At 40.8% G+C, this 19,239-nt stretch overlaps 1 protein-coding gene across 3 annotated transcripts in view; it reads left to right on the top strand.

Moving 5' to 3' along the window:
- The window catches only part of LOC103148684 (receptor tyrosine-protein kinase erbB-4-like), a 306,643-nt gene that overhangs the window by 269,150 nt on the left and 18,254 nt on the right, over positions 1-19,239 (top strand). For 2 of the 3 annotated variants that reach the window (XM_016679417.1, XM_007567560.2), the window contains exon 21: positions 16,203-16,364. In XM_016679417.1, the coding sequence (XP_016534903.1) occupies positions 16,203-16,364 (162 nt within the window). The remainder of the gene's footprint in view (positions 1-16,202; positions 16,365-19,239) is intronic. The other variant, XM_007567561.2, reaches the window with a different exon arrangement.

Here is a 19,239-nt window from a genome sequence, read left to right as displayed (position 1 = left end):
AAGTTCATCATCCATTCTTTAGAGTTTTAAATGTTCCTAATATAAAAGGTCTGCTTTGCCTCAAGTTTCAAACCTTTTCTTACCTTCTTCAATTATAATGCAGGTTCTCTTCATTCCATATTTTCCTCTTCATCCTCATTATTTTGCTGAAGCCCTTCCACAGACCTCCTGTCAGTGATGTGAAGCAATAGACATGCCTTGCTGACTTAAACTCTTTCCTCCGAGCTCGTCTCATTGCTCTCAGAGACTTAATGACTGCAACAAATGTTCAAGTTAAGGGCCTATCGGCTCCAGAACAAACAAAATCTGCTCTCTCTGTCTTGTGTGCTTTTGCTTCTCCAAAGAACATTTGGGTTTTGTTTGCTAATTACACCAGTGATGCCAGACTGCTTGGTTCTGGGTAACTTCTGGATGTAAATTCAGTAGGTTATGAGCTGTTATGCCGCGCTGGGCAACTGTGGCTCAGTGTGTAGGGTAGTCGTCTTCTAATTCGAGGGTTGTATGTTCAATTCCAGCTTACATAACCCTAAGTTGCCTACTGATCAGTAGTGAACAGTTATTATGTTATTGACTTGTTAGGCTGATTAATGGAAAACTGTAGAAGTAACAACGTAAGATGGACCCGTAGTGATGAAATGTGTTGTTGGTGTTGTGGAATCTGGCATGTGGCAGATTCCTGATCGCGTTGGTAGGGATTGTTGGCCTGCTTGGTCAAAGTTAGTGACAGACAGATGGTTCATTTCTTCACCTGCCAAGTATTTTTAGAGTCTCTTTCCTTTTCCTCACATTTTCCGCGATTGTGTTCCCAGATGGTCGTCCAGCACAAACCATCTGGTGCTCCAGGGTTGGTCAAATGCTGGTTCAAACCGCTAATCTACAGCCGAAACTCAAACTACACAGAGCTACTGTAAGTCACTTCATTGCAGGTATATAAACCAGTAAATATACTTGAAAAGGCTTAACAGAGATTATTTAGAGAGTGGCCTGTTTCATAGGCCTCCTTCATCAGCAGATCGGTTGGGATTGATCAGCCTGGGTCGTTAAGAGTGCTGTATTCTTGTTTCATTTAGCCAACAGTCATTTGTCAGCAATAGGAGGTCAGCAAGGGAGAAATTGGGGGGATTAACCCTTTATCCCACCACGATGGATGATTCTGGAGGTTTTAACTCGATAGGAAAACATTGATACCTGAGTTAGAGGTCTGGCCTCGACTCAGCCAGGCGGTTCAATAAACAGGCTGATTGTGATTGAAGGCAATCTGCTGCTATTCACGCTTGAACTGGTTGAAAATGATAAACTGATATATTTTTAGACTTTTTAGGCCGCTGTTGACCTGCAGCTGGACGTGGCTTCCTGATGTCCATTAATAGGTATAATGACATGTTGATATATTACATTAGTCTACAATATTCTGAGTTTGGCTTCACCAACATAATTTGTTTCATCTGATTGAATCATCTATTTACAAGAAAAAATATGGTATTAAAAATTGTGTTATTACTGAAATCCAGGCTTTAGAAAAATAATCCTCATTAAACTGTCAAGAGATGGCTAGTTTGTGATCTCATGATTATGTCTAATATTATGACTATGTTTTAATATTTCAGTCATATCTCTTGAGAATGATCAGAACTGAACACTTATGGATCATTTTTACGCCATCTGGAGCATTTTTATGAATGAACAAACTAGTTTGATTGTGTTTTAATACAGAAATATAATCCATATAATGAAATAATTCAAGTTATGAAGCTGAATTATGTTTTTTGCTCTCTGGATAATGAGATAATTAGACTAGAATAAAGATAAAGCGAGATTTAAATCAAGATATGAAAATGAACCTGATTTCAGTTTAAAACATATACATAACTAAACTGATGTCAAGACAAAATAAGTATTCATATCTCAAGATAATAACATAACTGAACCACCATCAGCCCAAAAAGAGCATTTTAATCTCCGTATTATGACATAATTAAACTAATATTACACCAAAATAAGTGTTTTTATTTATTTTTATTTTAAGATAATAATACATTTAAAATAGGCCATTTGTATTGTTTGTAAGTTGATATTTAGGAAAAACAAGATGTTATCTCTGAAGATAATAACATATTTCAAGGCAGAATAGGATTTTTATCTTGAGATGATCAGAGGATTTAAAATAAAGAAGACATAACGGACCATTAATCTCAGATAGTCTGTTAATATCAACTCAGAACAAGATTACATATCTTGAGATAATAAAATAATTACATGTGTATGAAGATAAATTAAAAATAATGCAAAAATTTTAATGGCAGCAAGATGAAACAGGCTTTAAATAGAATATATTAAACTGGTATTTGTTAAAAGTTGTTTATCGCAGCAAAATTGAATAAATAACAGGTTTTATATTTTTAAAAAGTAGGATTTTTTTATCTTGAGATAATTAAAGTTGTTAAATGATAAAACAGTTTTTTTTATGAGAATGAAACTGAAAATAAGACTGAGAAAACGTTCCACCATAAAACCCTCTAATCTTGAAAAATGTCAACATGGTTTAGGAATTCTGTTTCCATGACAATATTGTTTCCTAGTCATTTCTGCTGAAGGATTATTTTTACAAGTATTAATCATATTTAGCATCAAACAGAGATTAAAGTTTGGGTCACATGACTTTTCTACTTGGTGTGATTGGATGTTCTGATCAGTGCAGTCAGAACCTACTACAGGTAAGATGATGACTGCTCACAGCCTCACCACTGAACCCTATTTTAATTCCACACACTTTGCTTTGTCGGAGTAAAACAATGGCAGAGTCGGAGAGCAGCAGATAAAAAACGGCTTAGAGAATTTCGTCCCATATTTCCAGAGTGAAGAAGGAAGGTTTCTCGTCCCCAGCTGCAGCAGGAAGTCCGTTTAACAAGATGGCTGCTAGTTGAAATGTTCCCAGCAGGAAGTCGGGTCGCCTCCATTTGTCTGCCGGATCCTCCTCACAGGTTCCTCATCACTTCGCTCCGGGATATTTTTTTCAAACCGAGAAAAGGACACCCTTTCTCCGTGGTGCATCCCTGAGCATTTTTCATCAGTGTATGTGTGGTTGCGTGTGTGTGTGTGTGTGTGTGTGTGTGTGTGTGTGTGTGTGTGTGTGTGTGCGTGCGAGCCGAATAAATAACTGGCGGCTTCTTCTCTGAATGATCTCTGCGCTCTCAAGGTAATGATGGGGAACCTCTCTCCAGCAGCGAGAGCATTCTTCACAAGACGCACAATTTTCTGGCTAAGAGGAGAATAATTTGCTTTGCTCTTCAGTTAGCTTTGAAAAGGTTGCAGCAGAGACAGAGGAGGGAACCTGGAGAGCAACCGAGGTCGTGTGTTTTCTCCGTTCTTTTGTACATGCAGCAGGAAACGAATTATTATTATAAGAAAGCCAACGAAACACAACACTTAAAATGTTTTAGTTGCTTCGTTTTGATCATGAGCAGAACTCCAACCTTCGCCAGGTCTCTCTAAATATCGTTTTGCGGACTTAATTCACCATAATGGCTGCCAGACATAAAGGCCATTAAGAGTCAGATAGCAAAAGAAAAAAAGTAGCTATTCTTGAAATTCATTTCCAGAAAATAAAGTTTCCTGAATATTTCCTGGAACTCTTTCCAGCTTAACCATTTTGGCCCTAAGTTTCAAATCTCCGTCTGGATGTTTCTGCTTATTTAAATTGTAAGCAGTTCTTTTAATGTCCTGTGAGTAAATGTATTTGTTCATTTATCCTTTCACATTTCGAGGAGCAACTTAGAGAAGGTAGGTTATGGATAGGGCAGGGTAGGGTTAGGTAACCCTAAGTAAAAGTTTAGGAAGCTAAAAAAAAATTCTCCATTCTGTCATGGATTTAAATAATTTGGTGAAAAAGTGTCATTTTATAAAAACATACATTTTTTAATTGGGGGAATTTTCTTTAGGTTTAAACGGTTTTTATTGTGATACTGCAGTTCAAGATGAATTTCTGCTGATCTGTTTGTATTTAGTGACACATTCTGTGTATTTGTTTTCTGCTTTCTGCTGTAGTGTCATGGCAACCCTGCACCCCTCTCATCTCCCCCCTCCCGCCTGTTTAACAGCAAACGTATGTGGGCTGTGACCCGGGCAGGTGACTGCAGAGCCACAAATTGATTGGCCGAGGCCTGTCGCCAGGCACTGACTCTTCATCACTGAGTGTTTTGGGCATTGAGATAATGGCCGCCATTAATCTAGAGCCACACTCAGGGCGGTTCACTCCCGCTGACACACACACACACACACACACGCACACACACACGCATGCACGCACACACACCTAACACAAAGCTCGCTCTAGATGTAGCTGCTTTATTCTTTATCCCGGATCTCTCCTTCCTTGCCCTCCTTTCCTGTCTTTCTGGTTGTTGACTATTTGTTTCTCTTTTTTTGTCTCTTATTGAATTCTAAATGTGTAGAAATATTCATAAATCTTTCTTTTGTCACCTTAAAACTATAGAGGCTGTTGTAAATCTGAAGTGGAAAAAATGTCAAATTTTTCACTTTTTTTCACTTTTGGAAAAAGCTAAGGCATAATGAAATCTGAAAAGTGTGGCATGACAGACTCTCTGCAGAGCCTCCTGTTGTTGTAGTTTCAGCTGCAGATATTATGGGATTCATCACACATCATTTCTGCTCATAATTTTATGCCAGATAAATCAAGCTCACTTCAAAAGTCTTGCCACAGATTCTCTTGGACTTTGACTAGACTGTTCTGACACATGTGACACAATGCAGGAGACTCAGCGCTCCTTTGTTTGAAAACAGATCAGGTCCAGACGGCCGGTTCTGAACCAGAACCAGGACTCCAACTGGCTCTAAGCTGGAAGCGGACGGGCTTTGAATAGGCCACTGTTAGCCAGCTGCTGCCAATTTCAGATGCTAATGATGAAGGCAACTCTGACCTCAGAGTTTCTGCTGATGCTGAGCTCAGAATCCCGTCTCACCTCCTGCTGCTGCTTAGTAAGGAGAACGGAGAGATTTCAGATGTTCCTCCTGATCTCTGGCTCTGGGAGTGTGTTAATATTCTGCACATCAGTGTGTGTGCGTGTGTGTGTGTGTGTGTTGAGATTTGCATCCCGTGGTGTTTCCCGCCCTGATCTGGCGGAGCTCAGAGGAAGACCTCGGTGTCGCTCACTTCCCTGCAGCGCCAGGTTTCGGTGCTGAGCAAACACTAATCTCACCTGCTCTCATTAAACAGGCCTTCACTCTTCCTCCTCTCTCCTTCTCTTCCTCCTCCTCCAGGAGGATGACGTCTGTCCTTTGGATCAAACCATTGGGAGGAAGAACGCTCACATTTATCATCCTGATGTCTCATAGATCTATAGATCTGCGAATGAAGAGAGTTTTTGCAGTTTTTACCTAAAGTTCTGTCCAAAATGCCAACAATGATGAAAAAGAAGATTACTATTATTATTTTTATTTTTTTTTATTTTTTATTTGAGATTGAGATAAGGGGCCTCATGCATAAAGCGTGTGCGCGCACAAAAAATGTGCTGCGCCATATTTTATGCACAAGTCGGCATGTATAAAAATTTACTTTATGTCAAAGTTTGCGTAAATGTACTCACACTTTTCCCTGGTGTGAAAATGTGCGGCAGCCACGCAAACTTTTTCTGTGGACAATATCGAACTACAAAGTGTCAAAACTCACCTAAATTCACTGAAGTCTGAATACATTCAGTGTTATTTAGACCAAGAAGCATCAAACCTGATGTTTTTCATGATTTTAATAGTTTATTGTTTAAACATAAAAACTGAACATCATTTATCCTCAAATAATGAGCTAAAACAAACACAAAATAAAGAAAATAAAAATAAAAGGATGTGAAAACTTCTTTTTATGTAAAGTTCGGATGTGAATCGGATGTACATATACATCCGATTTTTTTGGTGCACCGCACTTTTCTAAATTTTTCTGTACACCAAGTTTTAGTGTGAAAACTGTGCACTTTTTTATGCATGAGGCCCCAGGACTTTGTGATCATAATTCCAAAACATTCAGGAATGAATCTCATTGTGAAGCTGCAGTCTGGCTTCATGTTGCTTTCAGAGTGAGCGGCTGTTCAGCCCGGCTCGTGTTTCTGTGGGTTTTGACTTCAGCAGATCTTTGTCTTTTGTTCTGATGCTGATTCTCAACACAGCATGAATTATTGTATCAAATATTATTTTTGACAGAATTTTCCTTAATTTTGCCTAATTCTGTTGGCTGATCGTGAGTTCATGGGACATTTTTTTTTAAACTGATTGATATTTCTTACTACAGTCACATGTAAAAATCATAACCCAGTTGATACCTGGCTCTTTGTTTAGTGTTTTTTCATGTATTTCTAGAACATAAGGTGATTTTACTGACTGACTTTTTTTTCCTCTTCAAAAAAAGTTACCAAGGAGTAAATCAGGACACCCTGTATCATGACTTGTCCTCTTCCGAGCTTCACATTTGGTATAAGCTTCTTTTCATGGAATGCTGAGTTTATTTGATGTGATTCCGGAGGTCCTGGTCAGTCTGAGCCGATATTTCCGACACATCAGAGCAATCTTCATCCCACGACAACAGCAAAAAAACATCCTCTTCATCATGAAATGAACTATTTTTCATTCAGTATTTGTTGCGCAGCCATTGAATATACTTAGTTTGAAATTCTTTTTGTGTTCCAGAATGATCGAATATCAACTTTTAAGGATCGCAAATCAGCTCTAATTATTATTTGATGAATATTGTCCTGACAAATGTTGAACCACTGGGTTTGATCCATGTCAGATATGAAGCAGATGAAAAAGATTTTCATCGATGATTGATGCTTCCTTTTATTTTCCCTCTAAAACACATTAAACAGTTATTATGAATTTATAGCTGTCAGCAGGCTGACCATGTTTCTGTGTTATTAATAATGCAAACTCGCAGCGTCACGCCGGATGACCAAAAGCTGCCCCGAAAAAGCCGGTTTCCATGACGACCCGCGAAACAAAAGCAGCTAGAGTGGTTTTAAGTGGAACCTCTGGAGAATTTCACGTCTCTGCTGACGCTGCAGAAAAAGTGTGTGTGTGTGGTGAGTTAAAGGAAGAGAGATAATCCTCTGGGGTCGTTCTAATTATCTGTGAGGATCAGTGGGGGGGTGAGGGTGGGGGTTGACGGGGCGACTGCCTGATCCAGTGGATATAAAGGCCTGATTGGATCGCTCCCCTCGCTCCTCATCAGTTGTACTCATGGCGTTTCTGTGGATTCACAAACAAACACAAACAAATCCGATTTACTCAGTCAAGTTTTCCAAACAGCCGATTAGGAACAGGATGGACTTGAGCTCCACAAATCCATTTCTGCTCTAATAAGCATGGCCTCCCAGAGTCGGACCTTCAGCAGCATCACGTGTCAGACAATCGGACTCATTTCCACGCTGTTCTTTTTTTATTTTTATTAATAATCGCTGTTTATGGGGAGAGATGGGAGGGAAGACTATACTGTACATCCGTTAGTTCCAGGGAAAGGAAGATATTTTTGAACAGTTTTACATCCACAACAGTTTGATGTTGACACGTTCTGACCTTGACCCAATGACCGGGTCACTGGATTGACTGAGAGGAAGTGAGAGTCAGAAGAACTCATGTTAAAATCAGATTGTGATTTGATTGGCTGACTGCAGCTCTGTGGGAAGAATAGTCATCTTGTGATTGGAAGGTTCTAAGTTTGGTTCCAGCTTCTTCCTGCCACATGACAGAAGTCTCCATTGTGGTGTTTTTGTCTCAACCAGCCTGTTTTTATTTTTTTTTTTTTTTTTTTTTGAAGGACAATTATTTTGTTCCCAGACACCTCATAATTCATTTAAATTGTTGTTTCTGTTGTTTTATTTATTCATTTTTGTTATTTAAATGTCTTCCGGCTCCAGTGTCAAATGTTCTTTAGAATTTAAAGCTTATTGATCTTTGATCATGTGTTCTTACGTTATTATGCCATTACCAACGCATTACTGGAAAATTGTCTCAATGCAACAATATTGAGGAATATTGAGACAACATTGTTGTATTTGTCCCAGAATAAACTTTTGGGACAATTTATTGACCAGCAGAATTTGTTATTGTGACAGGCCAAGTACAAAATGCACCTGGATTTCAGAAAAACAGTAAAGTACAGATGAGCACGGTGGTGGCAGTGTGATGCTCTGCTGTCCTGCTCTGGGCCCTCAGCGGTTTCCTGCAGCGGGTTGGACCAGGACGATTCTCCGTCTCTATCTGTGCTAATCATCAGCTGGTACGCTGGAGGCTGCTGCAGGCGGGAAGCAGCAGGTTAATGACAGTGTTCAGAACCAGGTGTCCTCAATGTTGTCACCTGTCTGAGCCTGAGACTGTTATTACTGTACGTACTGATGTACGTGCAGCGCTGCTAATTGATGCTCAGATTGTCACCCTGGCTTTAATTAAGCCTTCTTAATTAATCCCAACCAAGAGGCTGTTGTTTCCTGTAATTACCTCAAAAGAGCAGATTTTTATGGCGCTAATCAAAGAAGTTGTGCCAGTTTCTCTAATTCTGTGCAGCAGCAGCAGAAATTATTGACATTTGCTCATGTAAATGTGCCAGCGGTGGTCTTTCATCGCAGCCTGTGACATTTTGGAAGGAGCTGAGATCATGGAGACAAGGCGCTGGGATTTTTTTTTTCTTGAGGAGAGGCCTAATTAAGAGCGGAGACAGGGGAGATGTTGAGCGCTGAGAAGTTCTGACATTGTTTTAAAAATCCACTCCCGCCAGCGGGAGGATCCCCACACCGGCACACAGAAACGTGTTGGGGTGGGGTTGATGGATAGGCGGTGGTTTTCCCGCTCCGTGGCGGCGGATCGGCTGAGCGCGGAGTAAATGGGCCTTCACCCGGCTGCCGCACCGCCGTTATACCTGTCACATTATGTCACATCCGCCTGCTGCCTTCATTAACTACCCAAGCCGCTTGCCGTAGCCATCCAGAGCTCATTTTGTCTTCAGGTGATAATCCTGACGCAGCTTCTCCTCGGCGTTCAGCGCCGATAATGGGAATAAAAGCGGAATTTGTTGGGCTGTGGTGTGATGGAGGAGGCCTGCCTGCTTCACACAGGCAGCAGACAAAGCAGGCGCCATGCTCTGGAGGCTGCCAGCGCGCTGGGAATGCCCTGCCTTCTATCTGCGGCGCAGCATGCGGTGCATGATGGACGGCCACCTGCACCAGCTGCGCCACCTGCACCCAGCCCATTGTGCGCTCGCCTTATCGCGGCCGTCCCAGTTCCCGGCTCCACTCTGCTCACATTGTCGCTGCCCGTTGAGCTGTTCGGAGGTCCTCTGGCGCCATGGTGCCTGCTTTCAGGGCCAACCACTTATCATTCCCTCTGGAAACAGACGCCTCACCTTTTGGTTCCCTTCAAACTCAGCCCAACGTCTCTTTCTTCTGTCTTTGTCCCCCAGTATAAAGTTTTTGCAGACTGTGTTTTCTCCAACTGGAGAATTTTTCATGAAACCTCAAGAAATTTGCTAGACATAGACCTAAATATGTGAAATATGTTAAGAACATACAAATTATGTCTTACAACGTTGACTACCAGTACTGTAATACTGTACTGATTTAGAGACTCTCCAAAAATCCATCCTGTTCTGACTTTATCCAAACGACAGAAGTAAAGGAATTTACCTCATAGTTGACTTTTTATGAACCTCAATCTCTACATTTTAGCTCTCCAGATGTCTTCTTTCAGATTAGTCGGCTTAATCTAACGGATAATCCAACTGCATTCTTAAAAGAATCAAAGCATTTCATGTGAGCTAAAAAGCAGCCGATTCTGAAAAGTCTAGAACCTGCAATGTAGCTCGAGTCCACACCTTAGGAGCATCACGGCTTCGTCTGTGGTTGTGATGGACTTTGAATGTGACAATGACTTTGGGAAAGTTCCAATTACCCTCTTCAGACCACACCAACCAGCCAATGTGGCACTGAGTGCCAAACAGTACAAGGACTTCTGTCTGCCATCGTTAATGAACTGCTGATCGGTGGTGTTCCACTTTTGACCGACACCAACTTGGTGAAGGTTCCAACTGGACCCAACCCATTGATAGACTGTAAAGGTGATCTGAAGTCATGTTCTGCATTGAATCTCAGTTCTTCATTCTCATTCAGTTCCACTGTGTTGCGACACTGAGGGAAGATAACCTGTCAGACTTGGAGACACTGAAGTTACTCCCAAAGCATGTTGCCACCCAAAGAACTCTCGTTCTTGTACTGATTTGGTTTGGGTGCCTTCAAACATCGCCTGTTTCCACCAGATTGCGTCATCAACGTCACAGTTCTAGCAAAAGACCAGTTGAGGAACCGGAACAGGCTCTGAACTGTGTTGGTTTAAAAGACCTATGGGTGTTGATGGGTGAGGACCCATAAGACTGGACTTCAGGTTTGTGTTTTACCAAAATCTTTATCCCTGTGTAAATACTACAGTAGAGAAAGGGCCTTTTAAAGGTTTGTGTATCATCCATAAATGTGTGACTTGAGATCAGTGTATGGCCGTTCCTCCATCCTCTGCTCTATGTGCTCGTGGTTTCCTCCTGACGAGGCGAGCTGCTCCCCGTAGCTCCTCCACGCTACTTAACGCCTTTTTCACGCCTGGTTTCATCCTCCTGCATTCCCACTTAACTGAGGATTTCAACATTTCCACTCGTCTTTTCTTTCCCGCCAGACAGAAGGAAGCGAGCAAGTCGCTTTACCTTGTCCTTTGGAAGACCTTAATAACTTGCTGAGGTGAAAGACTGTGTGGAAAACTAGATTGTTATCCAGTTTTTGGGTCTGCATAGGTCTATGAAGGAGGGTGACAATTTAAACCCCTCCAACACGAAACAAATGTAGGCAATAGAATATAGTAATCAACTCTAATATGCATAAATAGAATGAACAGGTGTCTTGTTGCTCAGAAAACGAGACAGCTGTAAGAATCTAGAATCCATCTGAAAATTAATTAGAGTTGATCAAACTTTTGTTGTGAACTGATGTTGTTTTGTGATGCTAATTGCATTTTTGTTGTCATTTTTTACTTGACACAGGCAGCTTTCATGCAATATAGTGGCCAAATTGGTCTAATTATTTCTGTGCTTCAAATGTAGCTAGAAGCAAAAAGCAGCTCAGTTTGAACTGATGTCAGTTTTATTGCCATAAATGTCGGTTCAGTCATTTAGAACATTATTTGATTTGAGAACTAGGCGCCTGAATAAACCGCTGTAAACTCCCCAACTTTCCCTTCTTTTTATGGCAGATAACTGGTGAATATCCTACACCAAACCTCTTTAAAAGCTGGTATTACATTTAAAAATCATGTGGTCTTCCTGACATGAGTCCATATTGTCTATCAGTGAAAAATCCTAAACATTCATCCTTTTTTCTCTATTTGCAGGAACTCCACACTTGTGATAGATCCTCATCAACCCATTATGCATATTTTCTTAAATGAAAATGTCTCATTCATGCAGATGGTTTTGTGGTTTTTAATGTGAAAAATAAAGATATGAACCCCAGCCATACTTTTAAGTGAATATTTAATAATGTAAAAGTAAAAGAAGAGCCTCTGCATGGCTGAAGCAATGCTAGGCTAAGCGTTCATTCTAAACCTCAGAGTGGCTCACTTTCTAAGTTTACGTTTGTATTTATTGGACAAAGCAAAACATAAGTAGAGAGATCAAATGACACTGGAGCTTTGAACCGAAAATCATTTGCGGGCAATTTTTTTCTTTAATTCAAAACTAAAGTTTTTGTGCTTTTTTTATTTATTTATTTATTTTTTATTTTTTACTTTTAACTGCTTTATTTTTAAATTCATCAAAATGAACCAGAGATTTTATGATTTTTCACCCGACGGATAAAGAGTTGGTTTACATGTGAAGGTAATGACCCAGTAGTTTTAGCAATATAATGTTGTTTTTTCAGTGTGGAATAAGGTTCTGTTCAAACTGCTAAAACCGTAAACCCAGAGGATCTGGATAATATTAAAGGACACAAAATTAACTTGCATGACTTTAAATTGTCTGGAAAAACACTTAAAAAGTGTTTTCAAGTAAATAAAAAGTTTTTATTTACAAAATGTAGCATTTTTGAGCTGTTGAGCATCCACCAGAAAAGGTGACCCGGTGGTTATTTGTTTTATAGATTCAGAAGTCTTTCTTTGGGTTGTTTTCTGGAGTGAATTTTAGGTGCTGAAGAGCTTGCCTGACTGTAAATGGAATCAGTTGAAAACTTTTGGTTTCTCTGCAGGCCGGTTTTCTGACTGCCACTTCAATTTTTTACAAAAGTCTAAAAAATTCTGGACAGAAGAAAAATCTTTTTTTGTAAGCTAGTAGATTAGCCCTTCATGCTATGAGAGGCTGAATCATTGACTCTGTGCTGTTTGGAGACATTCGCTCTGGTTGCTCATTAACTTTGCTGCTCTTCTGCAAAACGTGGCTCTCAAAGATGTCCCTGTGCTGACCTCCACTGTGTTCAAAGCTTTTTTTTCTTGTTCTGACAGAAAATTTGTTGCACAACAAGCAAACATAATCTTGTTTATTGAAAACAATTTTAACATAGATTTATCTAATTCTAAATTATTGGCTTAATTTGTTGCAGTTGAGTGGAGCATCCTCTATCAGAGCCACTAACATGTCATTATTGGTGCAACAGGTCCATTTAGATATCTGCATGTTATGCTTAATCCTGCTACAACAGAGTTATTAAGTATGGAGTACCACAGGATTTTGTGTTGGGGTCCCTCATTGTCAAAAAGTTCACATTTGTAAATGTTAGATTTAGTCAAAAGTTTATTTGCAGTCTGATTCTTACCATCTTTAAGCTGTAAAAAGGTGGACTTCTACCATCATGTAACAACTTTAAACTCAAAATTGTCTTTGCGGTTCATAAAAATGCTACATTAAACACCAACGTTATGTATGTTTCTTTATTCAGGTTCACAAATGTTTGACAGAAGGAACAATTCTGTTTATATCATCATAGTTTCAAAACACCAAAAAGCACATTGAACTGAACGTTTCTAAATGTTTTGGGAGACTTAGATGTTTGTACTTCTTCTGCACATGATCACATCACGACCTTTAAAATATGCTTTTCGGCCCCACACCGATACTTTTAATTTGGTCCGCACTTCCAAATGAATTGCCTTACTACTGTATGCCATAATGGTTTTGAATTACAGCGACATGTTCAACCCTCACATCACAGGTGACCACTCAGTTTGACTCCAAACAAAGCTAATTTACAGCATTAGAACATATTCTCCTCCTCGGTGCATTAAAAACCTTCCAAAGACTCGTCTCTGACAAGAGCGTTTCCTGCCTGAACTCTCATTGCTCTGACTGTGCACTTCTACTCTTGTTCCACTCACATTGTTTCCTTTAAATAGATTTAGCTTTTAATGCTTACAGCGGCCTTTCTTACTGTGCTGAAGCTATAATGCTTCTGCTGTTCACTTGTAAATCACTGTGAAAGCAATAGTCTGCACAGTGACCAATATACATTTAGATTAAATTACAGTACAGAGACTGTGGAGTTTCCCTACAAGCTACAGTAGTGATAGGAAGCTTACATGCACTTGTAATGGACATGAATGTCATGTTTTTTTTTGTTTTGTTTTTTTTTTTGTATGTTTTCCAACACTGGTGAGTCAGATAACCTAGTTTACTGGTGACTACTGGTAAAAGGCAGAGTTTTGATAAAGCCGTTCCAGAAAGTTATTGTTGTGTATTTGGGATCCTTGTACCATTTGCAAGGAATTTTACAATATTCGTACGTTTGCATGAACATAAATGTAATTTATTTTAAGGCTGAAGCAGCAGTGGAGTAGAAATAAGAAACACTGCCACCTGCAGGTGGAAGTTAGCATCACTTAAGCACAATGTTTTTGACTATTTATGCAGAAAATTAGCAATAAGCTCACAATAATGCATTAGTGTCAAAATACATGGGGATCTGTTGTTTTAGACTGAATTCCCCAAACCATCTTCTAACGTCTTTGACTTCACATCGAATCAAAAGCTGGATGACTTAAACTGGAGAACATAAGGGATCTTGATTTTCCTTCCCAAAGTCTCTTGAACATTTCTGGAATCTGTTTTACATTTGGTTATATGCCTGGAAACTGAACAGTTTGAACGGACTGTACCATTTCTGTGGACTTACTTATGGTTGTCATGTTTTTAACTTTGGCGGAGTGAGTCATACTGCTTTCGTCAGGAATGGAACCCTGGACATGCAGAGCGCCGAATCTACCGCTAGGATGCCTAACCTATGGATGAGAGACACATGTATGAAAGATAAAACCAGCAAAACCTTCAGAAGAAAGAAAGAAATCTTTGTCTAGCAGTCTTTGTATGTGCTAAATAGATTTGATGGTGTTATGACAGACCAATCTATTCGCTTCCATGGAACTGATCCTGTATTCAGTTCAAGGTTCTGCCGCTGAAGAACAAAAACACCCGTCAGAGATGTTTCTCTGAGATGATGATATACTCCGGTGTCTGCTGCTCCGGGAGGCGAACAAAGCAGGCAAGGCCAGGCCAATTGGAGTGTATTAAGCTGGATGTTAAACAAGTGGACGCCACTTTGCTGGTAGATCAATGAAAACACCTTGGTGAGAAGCGAGGCAGACAATGAAAAATTTACACCAAGGCCCACGCCTCGGCTGGCGCCAGAGAATCAACGGACATTTGAAACATTTAGGTGTTCCTGTGTGTGTGTGTTGGGGGAACTGTAAATACGTGTATGCGTGTGTTGTTGTTGTTGTGTCGAGGCGCTCGAGCCAAGCCGATTCTGAACTCGGTCGCCGCCCCTCTCTGCCTCCCCTTTCCTCGCAGATGAATGTGAGGATAAATCGATAGCGCCGACGTCTGACTCACCGCTAGCTGAGCCCTCATCCATCATCCTCCGGCCTTGCTGGGAGTGACACACACACATACACACGCACACACACGACATGACAGGGACATCCAAGAGACCACCAGTGCTGAAGAGCAAGACATTTTCCCAGGGCATATGTGCAATATATCTATCTGTCAGTCTGTTTGCATGGTTCTCTCTTTTATCCACCAAGTTGGATCACTTCCTCTTCGCTGTTGGGCTGAATTCCCCGATCCAGGACACAATGTGCTGTGACAGGGCTGCAGGCAACACCCCCGCCTGGCTGGAAGTGTGTTTAAAATAGATTGCTTCTCAGGCGATCAATAACAATGCTGATTACAATAAGCCCAAAGACGAGCGTGCCACGCAATATTTATCTCCGATGTCGATGTCGAGAGAAATTAGGAATCAATGGGCCACACAGCCCATTAATACACTTCGACTTAAAGTGACGGGGCAATGAGGTGAGGCCGTCGCACCGACTGCAGGGGAATGTACAACAGCTCAAGGAGCCAATTAATTTCCAGCCTCCTAGGGAGGTAAACAGCGGCGTCCCGGTGGAGGATGTGGGGGCAAGCCGCCGCTCCAGGTCGGGGCGGTGCCGCTGATTGCTCTGCTTTAACACCGCTTAAGTGTCACACTCCCAAGAGTGTCTGGGTCGATGGAGATTCAGGCAAGATTGGATCATTTGTGATTACAAGAGCAAGTAATTATAAGGAGTCCAGTACTGAGAATCAAAGAGCAGGGAATTTCCGCACATCTCCATTTTTGTTGGGCAAATGTACCAAAATACAGGAGCAAGTTCACCTGCAGGTGAAGCCTGAATTTTTAGTCTGTTTATGAAGTATTTGAACTATAGTATGGCTATAGGAAAATTGTTAGATATTATCCATAAAAGCTCATCTAAACAAACCCACGCTGCACCGCCAACCTTCTCTGGTATTTAAAGAAAACAATGCAAACATGTTTCACTCTCCACAATCCCATGACCTGTTTGGGGATTGAAAAGGCTCACAGAACTTTCCCTTTGTGGTTTGCGGGTTTGAGAATAAACTTTCTGACACTTCTGAACTGCTTAGAGTCATGTACATGAGGTATTATAGCGATTATACATCAAATCTAAATGTCTGCATGGGTGTGAAGTTAATGCTGATGACAGTTATGACAATAATTTTATGTTAGTGCTGACATTTAATGCTTCAGCGGTCTTAGACTTGAGATTTAAAATGATAAATGGCTCCACGATAGGATTCCTCATCGTCTCTCTGTCTGTCTCTGCCCGCCTCTCAGGGGATGATGTACCTGGAGGAAAGGCGGTTAGTCCACAGAGACCTGGCGGCTCGGAACGTGCTCGTCAAGTCCCCCAATCACATCAAGATCACCGACTTCGGCTTGGCCCGGCTCCTGGATGCCGATGAGAAGGAGTACAACGCGGACGGGGGCAAGGTTGGTGTAAGTGGAAGCTTGAGAACGTCTTGGTGTGTGTCAAGTGCTTCAAACGACTGACATAGTTAGACGTAATGGTGAGCCAGTAACCAGGGAAGGAAAGAGCATCATGGATCACGTGTAAACAAATCAGATTCTTTAACTTTCTTCAGAACTTTAGATATTTAAATAAGATGGTGGGTACAACGTTCCCCTACGATGGTGATTAGTCTTCACAAGCGGATACATCATGACTGGTCAACAGTTCATTGTAGATATTGCAGCGTCAATATGGCCGTACAGAATCAAGGTAATACCTCATAATTTGGCAGCTTGTAGCTTGTAACATCAGATCTGCAGTTAACCCAACTGTCATTGTTAACATTTAAGATGCTAACCGAGGTCTGTAGAGTCTGTCATGGAGCCATGTGTTTATTTTCTTTGACCAATGTACAGTCTGTCTGGAGGTCATCCGCTCCTGGAAAGACTCCAGAATCTCCTAGAAATGTCTTTCTTTGTAGATTTGCTAACTTTAAATGACTCAGCAATGAGTTTGTAGCACCTTAAGAGACGTTTTGGCTGCACAAAAAGGGGTAATCCCTGAGGTTATTGCTGTACAAGAGTGTCAGGACCAGATTAAGAGATTTATTTCTGAATAAATTCATAATATTATGACAGTCAAGTCAGTAGTAGAATTTAAGACATGACATTATCAGAAGAAAGTCATAAAATTATAAGAAAAAAGTTCTTTTAATGAGAACAAAGATTCCGTCGAGCTCCGTCAGTCCAGTTCTGTCTTCTAAATAAACTCAATCATTTCAAAATCCTGCTACTGGTAATAATTTGATGCTGATGTTTTAAAACATTATTTTTTTACTTGTAAAACTGATACCAAAGTATAACTTCACAAGATTCTCAGCATTAATGATTTAAGTTGTTTTTTTGTTTTTTTTGGCTGGGAGGGGGTTTGACGTTCTCATATATATTACTTCAAAGTCCCAATGTAAAACTTTATTCTGGCAATGTCCTAAATTGATTTTGATTTTATTTAGACTTTTTTCTGCTAAAATTACGACTTTTTCTCAAAATGTCATGTCTTTATGCTTGTATCATCATGAAACCTTCAGTCTTGAAATAAAAAAAAACAACATTTTCTTAGCCTGGCGCTCAGTTTATTTTCACACCCAGGAACAGAGGAGAGCTGTTTTCAGATGCGTTAGCAGGTTAGCAGGTCTCTGTCGCATCTGTCCCACCCTGTAAACACTCATTTTAAATGTCAATACAACAAATGACCCGGCAAGATTCAGCTGTTCTGAGGTGTCTTCTCCCAGACAACCTTGCGAGCACAGAGCCGTGATTTTCACCAACATCCTCATGCAACAGTGCCGAAATTACTTTCCACGTCTCTTAACGGGCAGCATTTATAACCAGCAATCAAATAGCTATTTTCTGCCTGCTCAGCGGCACGGAAACGGAAAATTGTTAACAGGAACGGCCGAAGCGCGGAGCTGCGTGTTGCCTCTGTCTTGGTGGATATTAATTGTGATAGTTAGCCACCTGAAAGGAATGAGCAGAATGGCAAAATTTGGAAGGTTTTTTATTTCATATCCAGAATTTTATAAAGTATTAAACTGTTTTGAGTTGGTTTTTTAACATTTTTCATTTAAACCTGATTCTGTAGAAATCTGACCGAGACTCAGCAGAAGATCTTCAACGTAACGACACACTGAGGTGAATTAATCTGTCTAACATGTTGGGAACCTTGAGGTTCAAATTTTATGAAAACAGTTTGACAAGATGGCACACAAGTTTACATAAGAAGAACCATGATGCCCAGCTACGGTGGTCCAAAGAGACGTGTATGTTTTGGTTTGGATTGAGGCTGGTCAGTATTCACACCAGAGTTTGCCTCGGTTTGTTCTGCCACAGAAAGCGAGGGTCTCGGGATGAATTAGAGCAGAGATCATCCTAGGCCCTGGCGTCCAACACCAGTGTCTGACCTCGCAACTGCGCTTCTTGAACAATGGTCAGAAACACTCACAAACACGCCTGAACCCGGGAGAAGGTTCAAAAGAGCTGCAGCTGCTAATATGAACAATTGGATAGATTTTGTCTTGAAGTGTCAGTGTTGTGATTCTGGAAGGATGCAGAGGTTATCACTCATGTAGATCCTGAAAAGAAATCTGTATTTACAAATGACAATGACCAGGTTTTCGACGCCTGAATATATGTAGTTAGGTGTCTATGGAATTCATATCCATTATGAACAATATGTAAGGGGAACAAATTAAATAAGTAAAAACGTATCCGTTCTCTGATGGGAAAATGTCTGAAAAAGTTTGTTTTATAGAATTTAGAGGCTCTTCGTCCAAGCAAACAGCGGAGCCGGTTTGTTTTGTTTGTGGACCGCATCAATCAGGAAGCCCCCTGTCCCCCGCCGCTCCAGACCCGCTATGCAAATTGTTCTGATCAACTCCTGTTATTAAATTGGCTTTTCATTGCCACGTCTATTCAGCTGGAGGCCCGAAAGGTTAGTCGAGTCGAGTCCAGATTGTTATTGCTGACGGAGGGGGGAGGCGGAGGAGAAGAAGAAGAAGAAGAAAAAGAAGAAGAAGAAGAAGAAGAAAAAAAATGATTTCATAACCCGGACGAGTTGCAAGCAGCCATCTGAGTGATTGACTCCATGTTGGTTTTCACTGATGCCTTGATAAATGAGAGCGGTTGTCAGCACAGCTGCATGTTCTCGGTAAAAATAGACGCGGCGCGGGAGATCCATCAACAGGAAGTGGAGGTGCAACCTGAAGCTTGTCATTTCCTCCTTTTTTCTTCATTTCCCTAAAGAGAGTGAGTGTGTGTGTGTGTGTGTGTGCGTGTGTGTGTGTGTGTGTGTGCGTGTGTGTGT

The sequence above is a fragment of the Poecilia formosa genome, unplaced genomic scaffold, assembly GCF_000485575.1.
Source record: "Poecilia formosa unplaced genomic scaffold, Poecilia_formosa-5.1.2 Scaffold210, whole genome shotgun sequence".
Classification (NCBI taxonomy): Eukaryota; Metazoa; Chordata; class Actinopteri; order Cyprinodontiformes; family Poeciliidae; genus Poecilia; species Poecilia formosa.
Note: the sequence above shows the minus strand (reverse complement) of the source record. Positions and strands in the feature narration are given on the sequence as shown.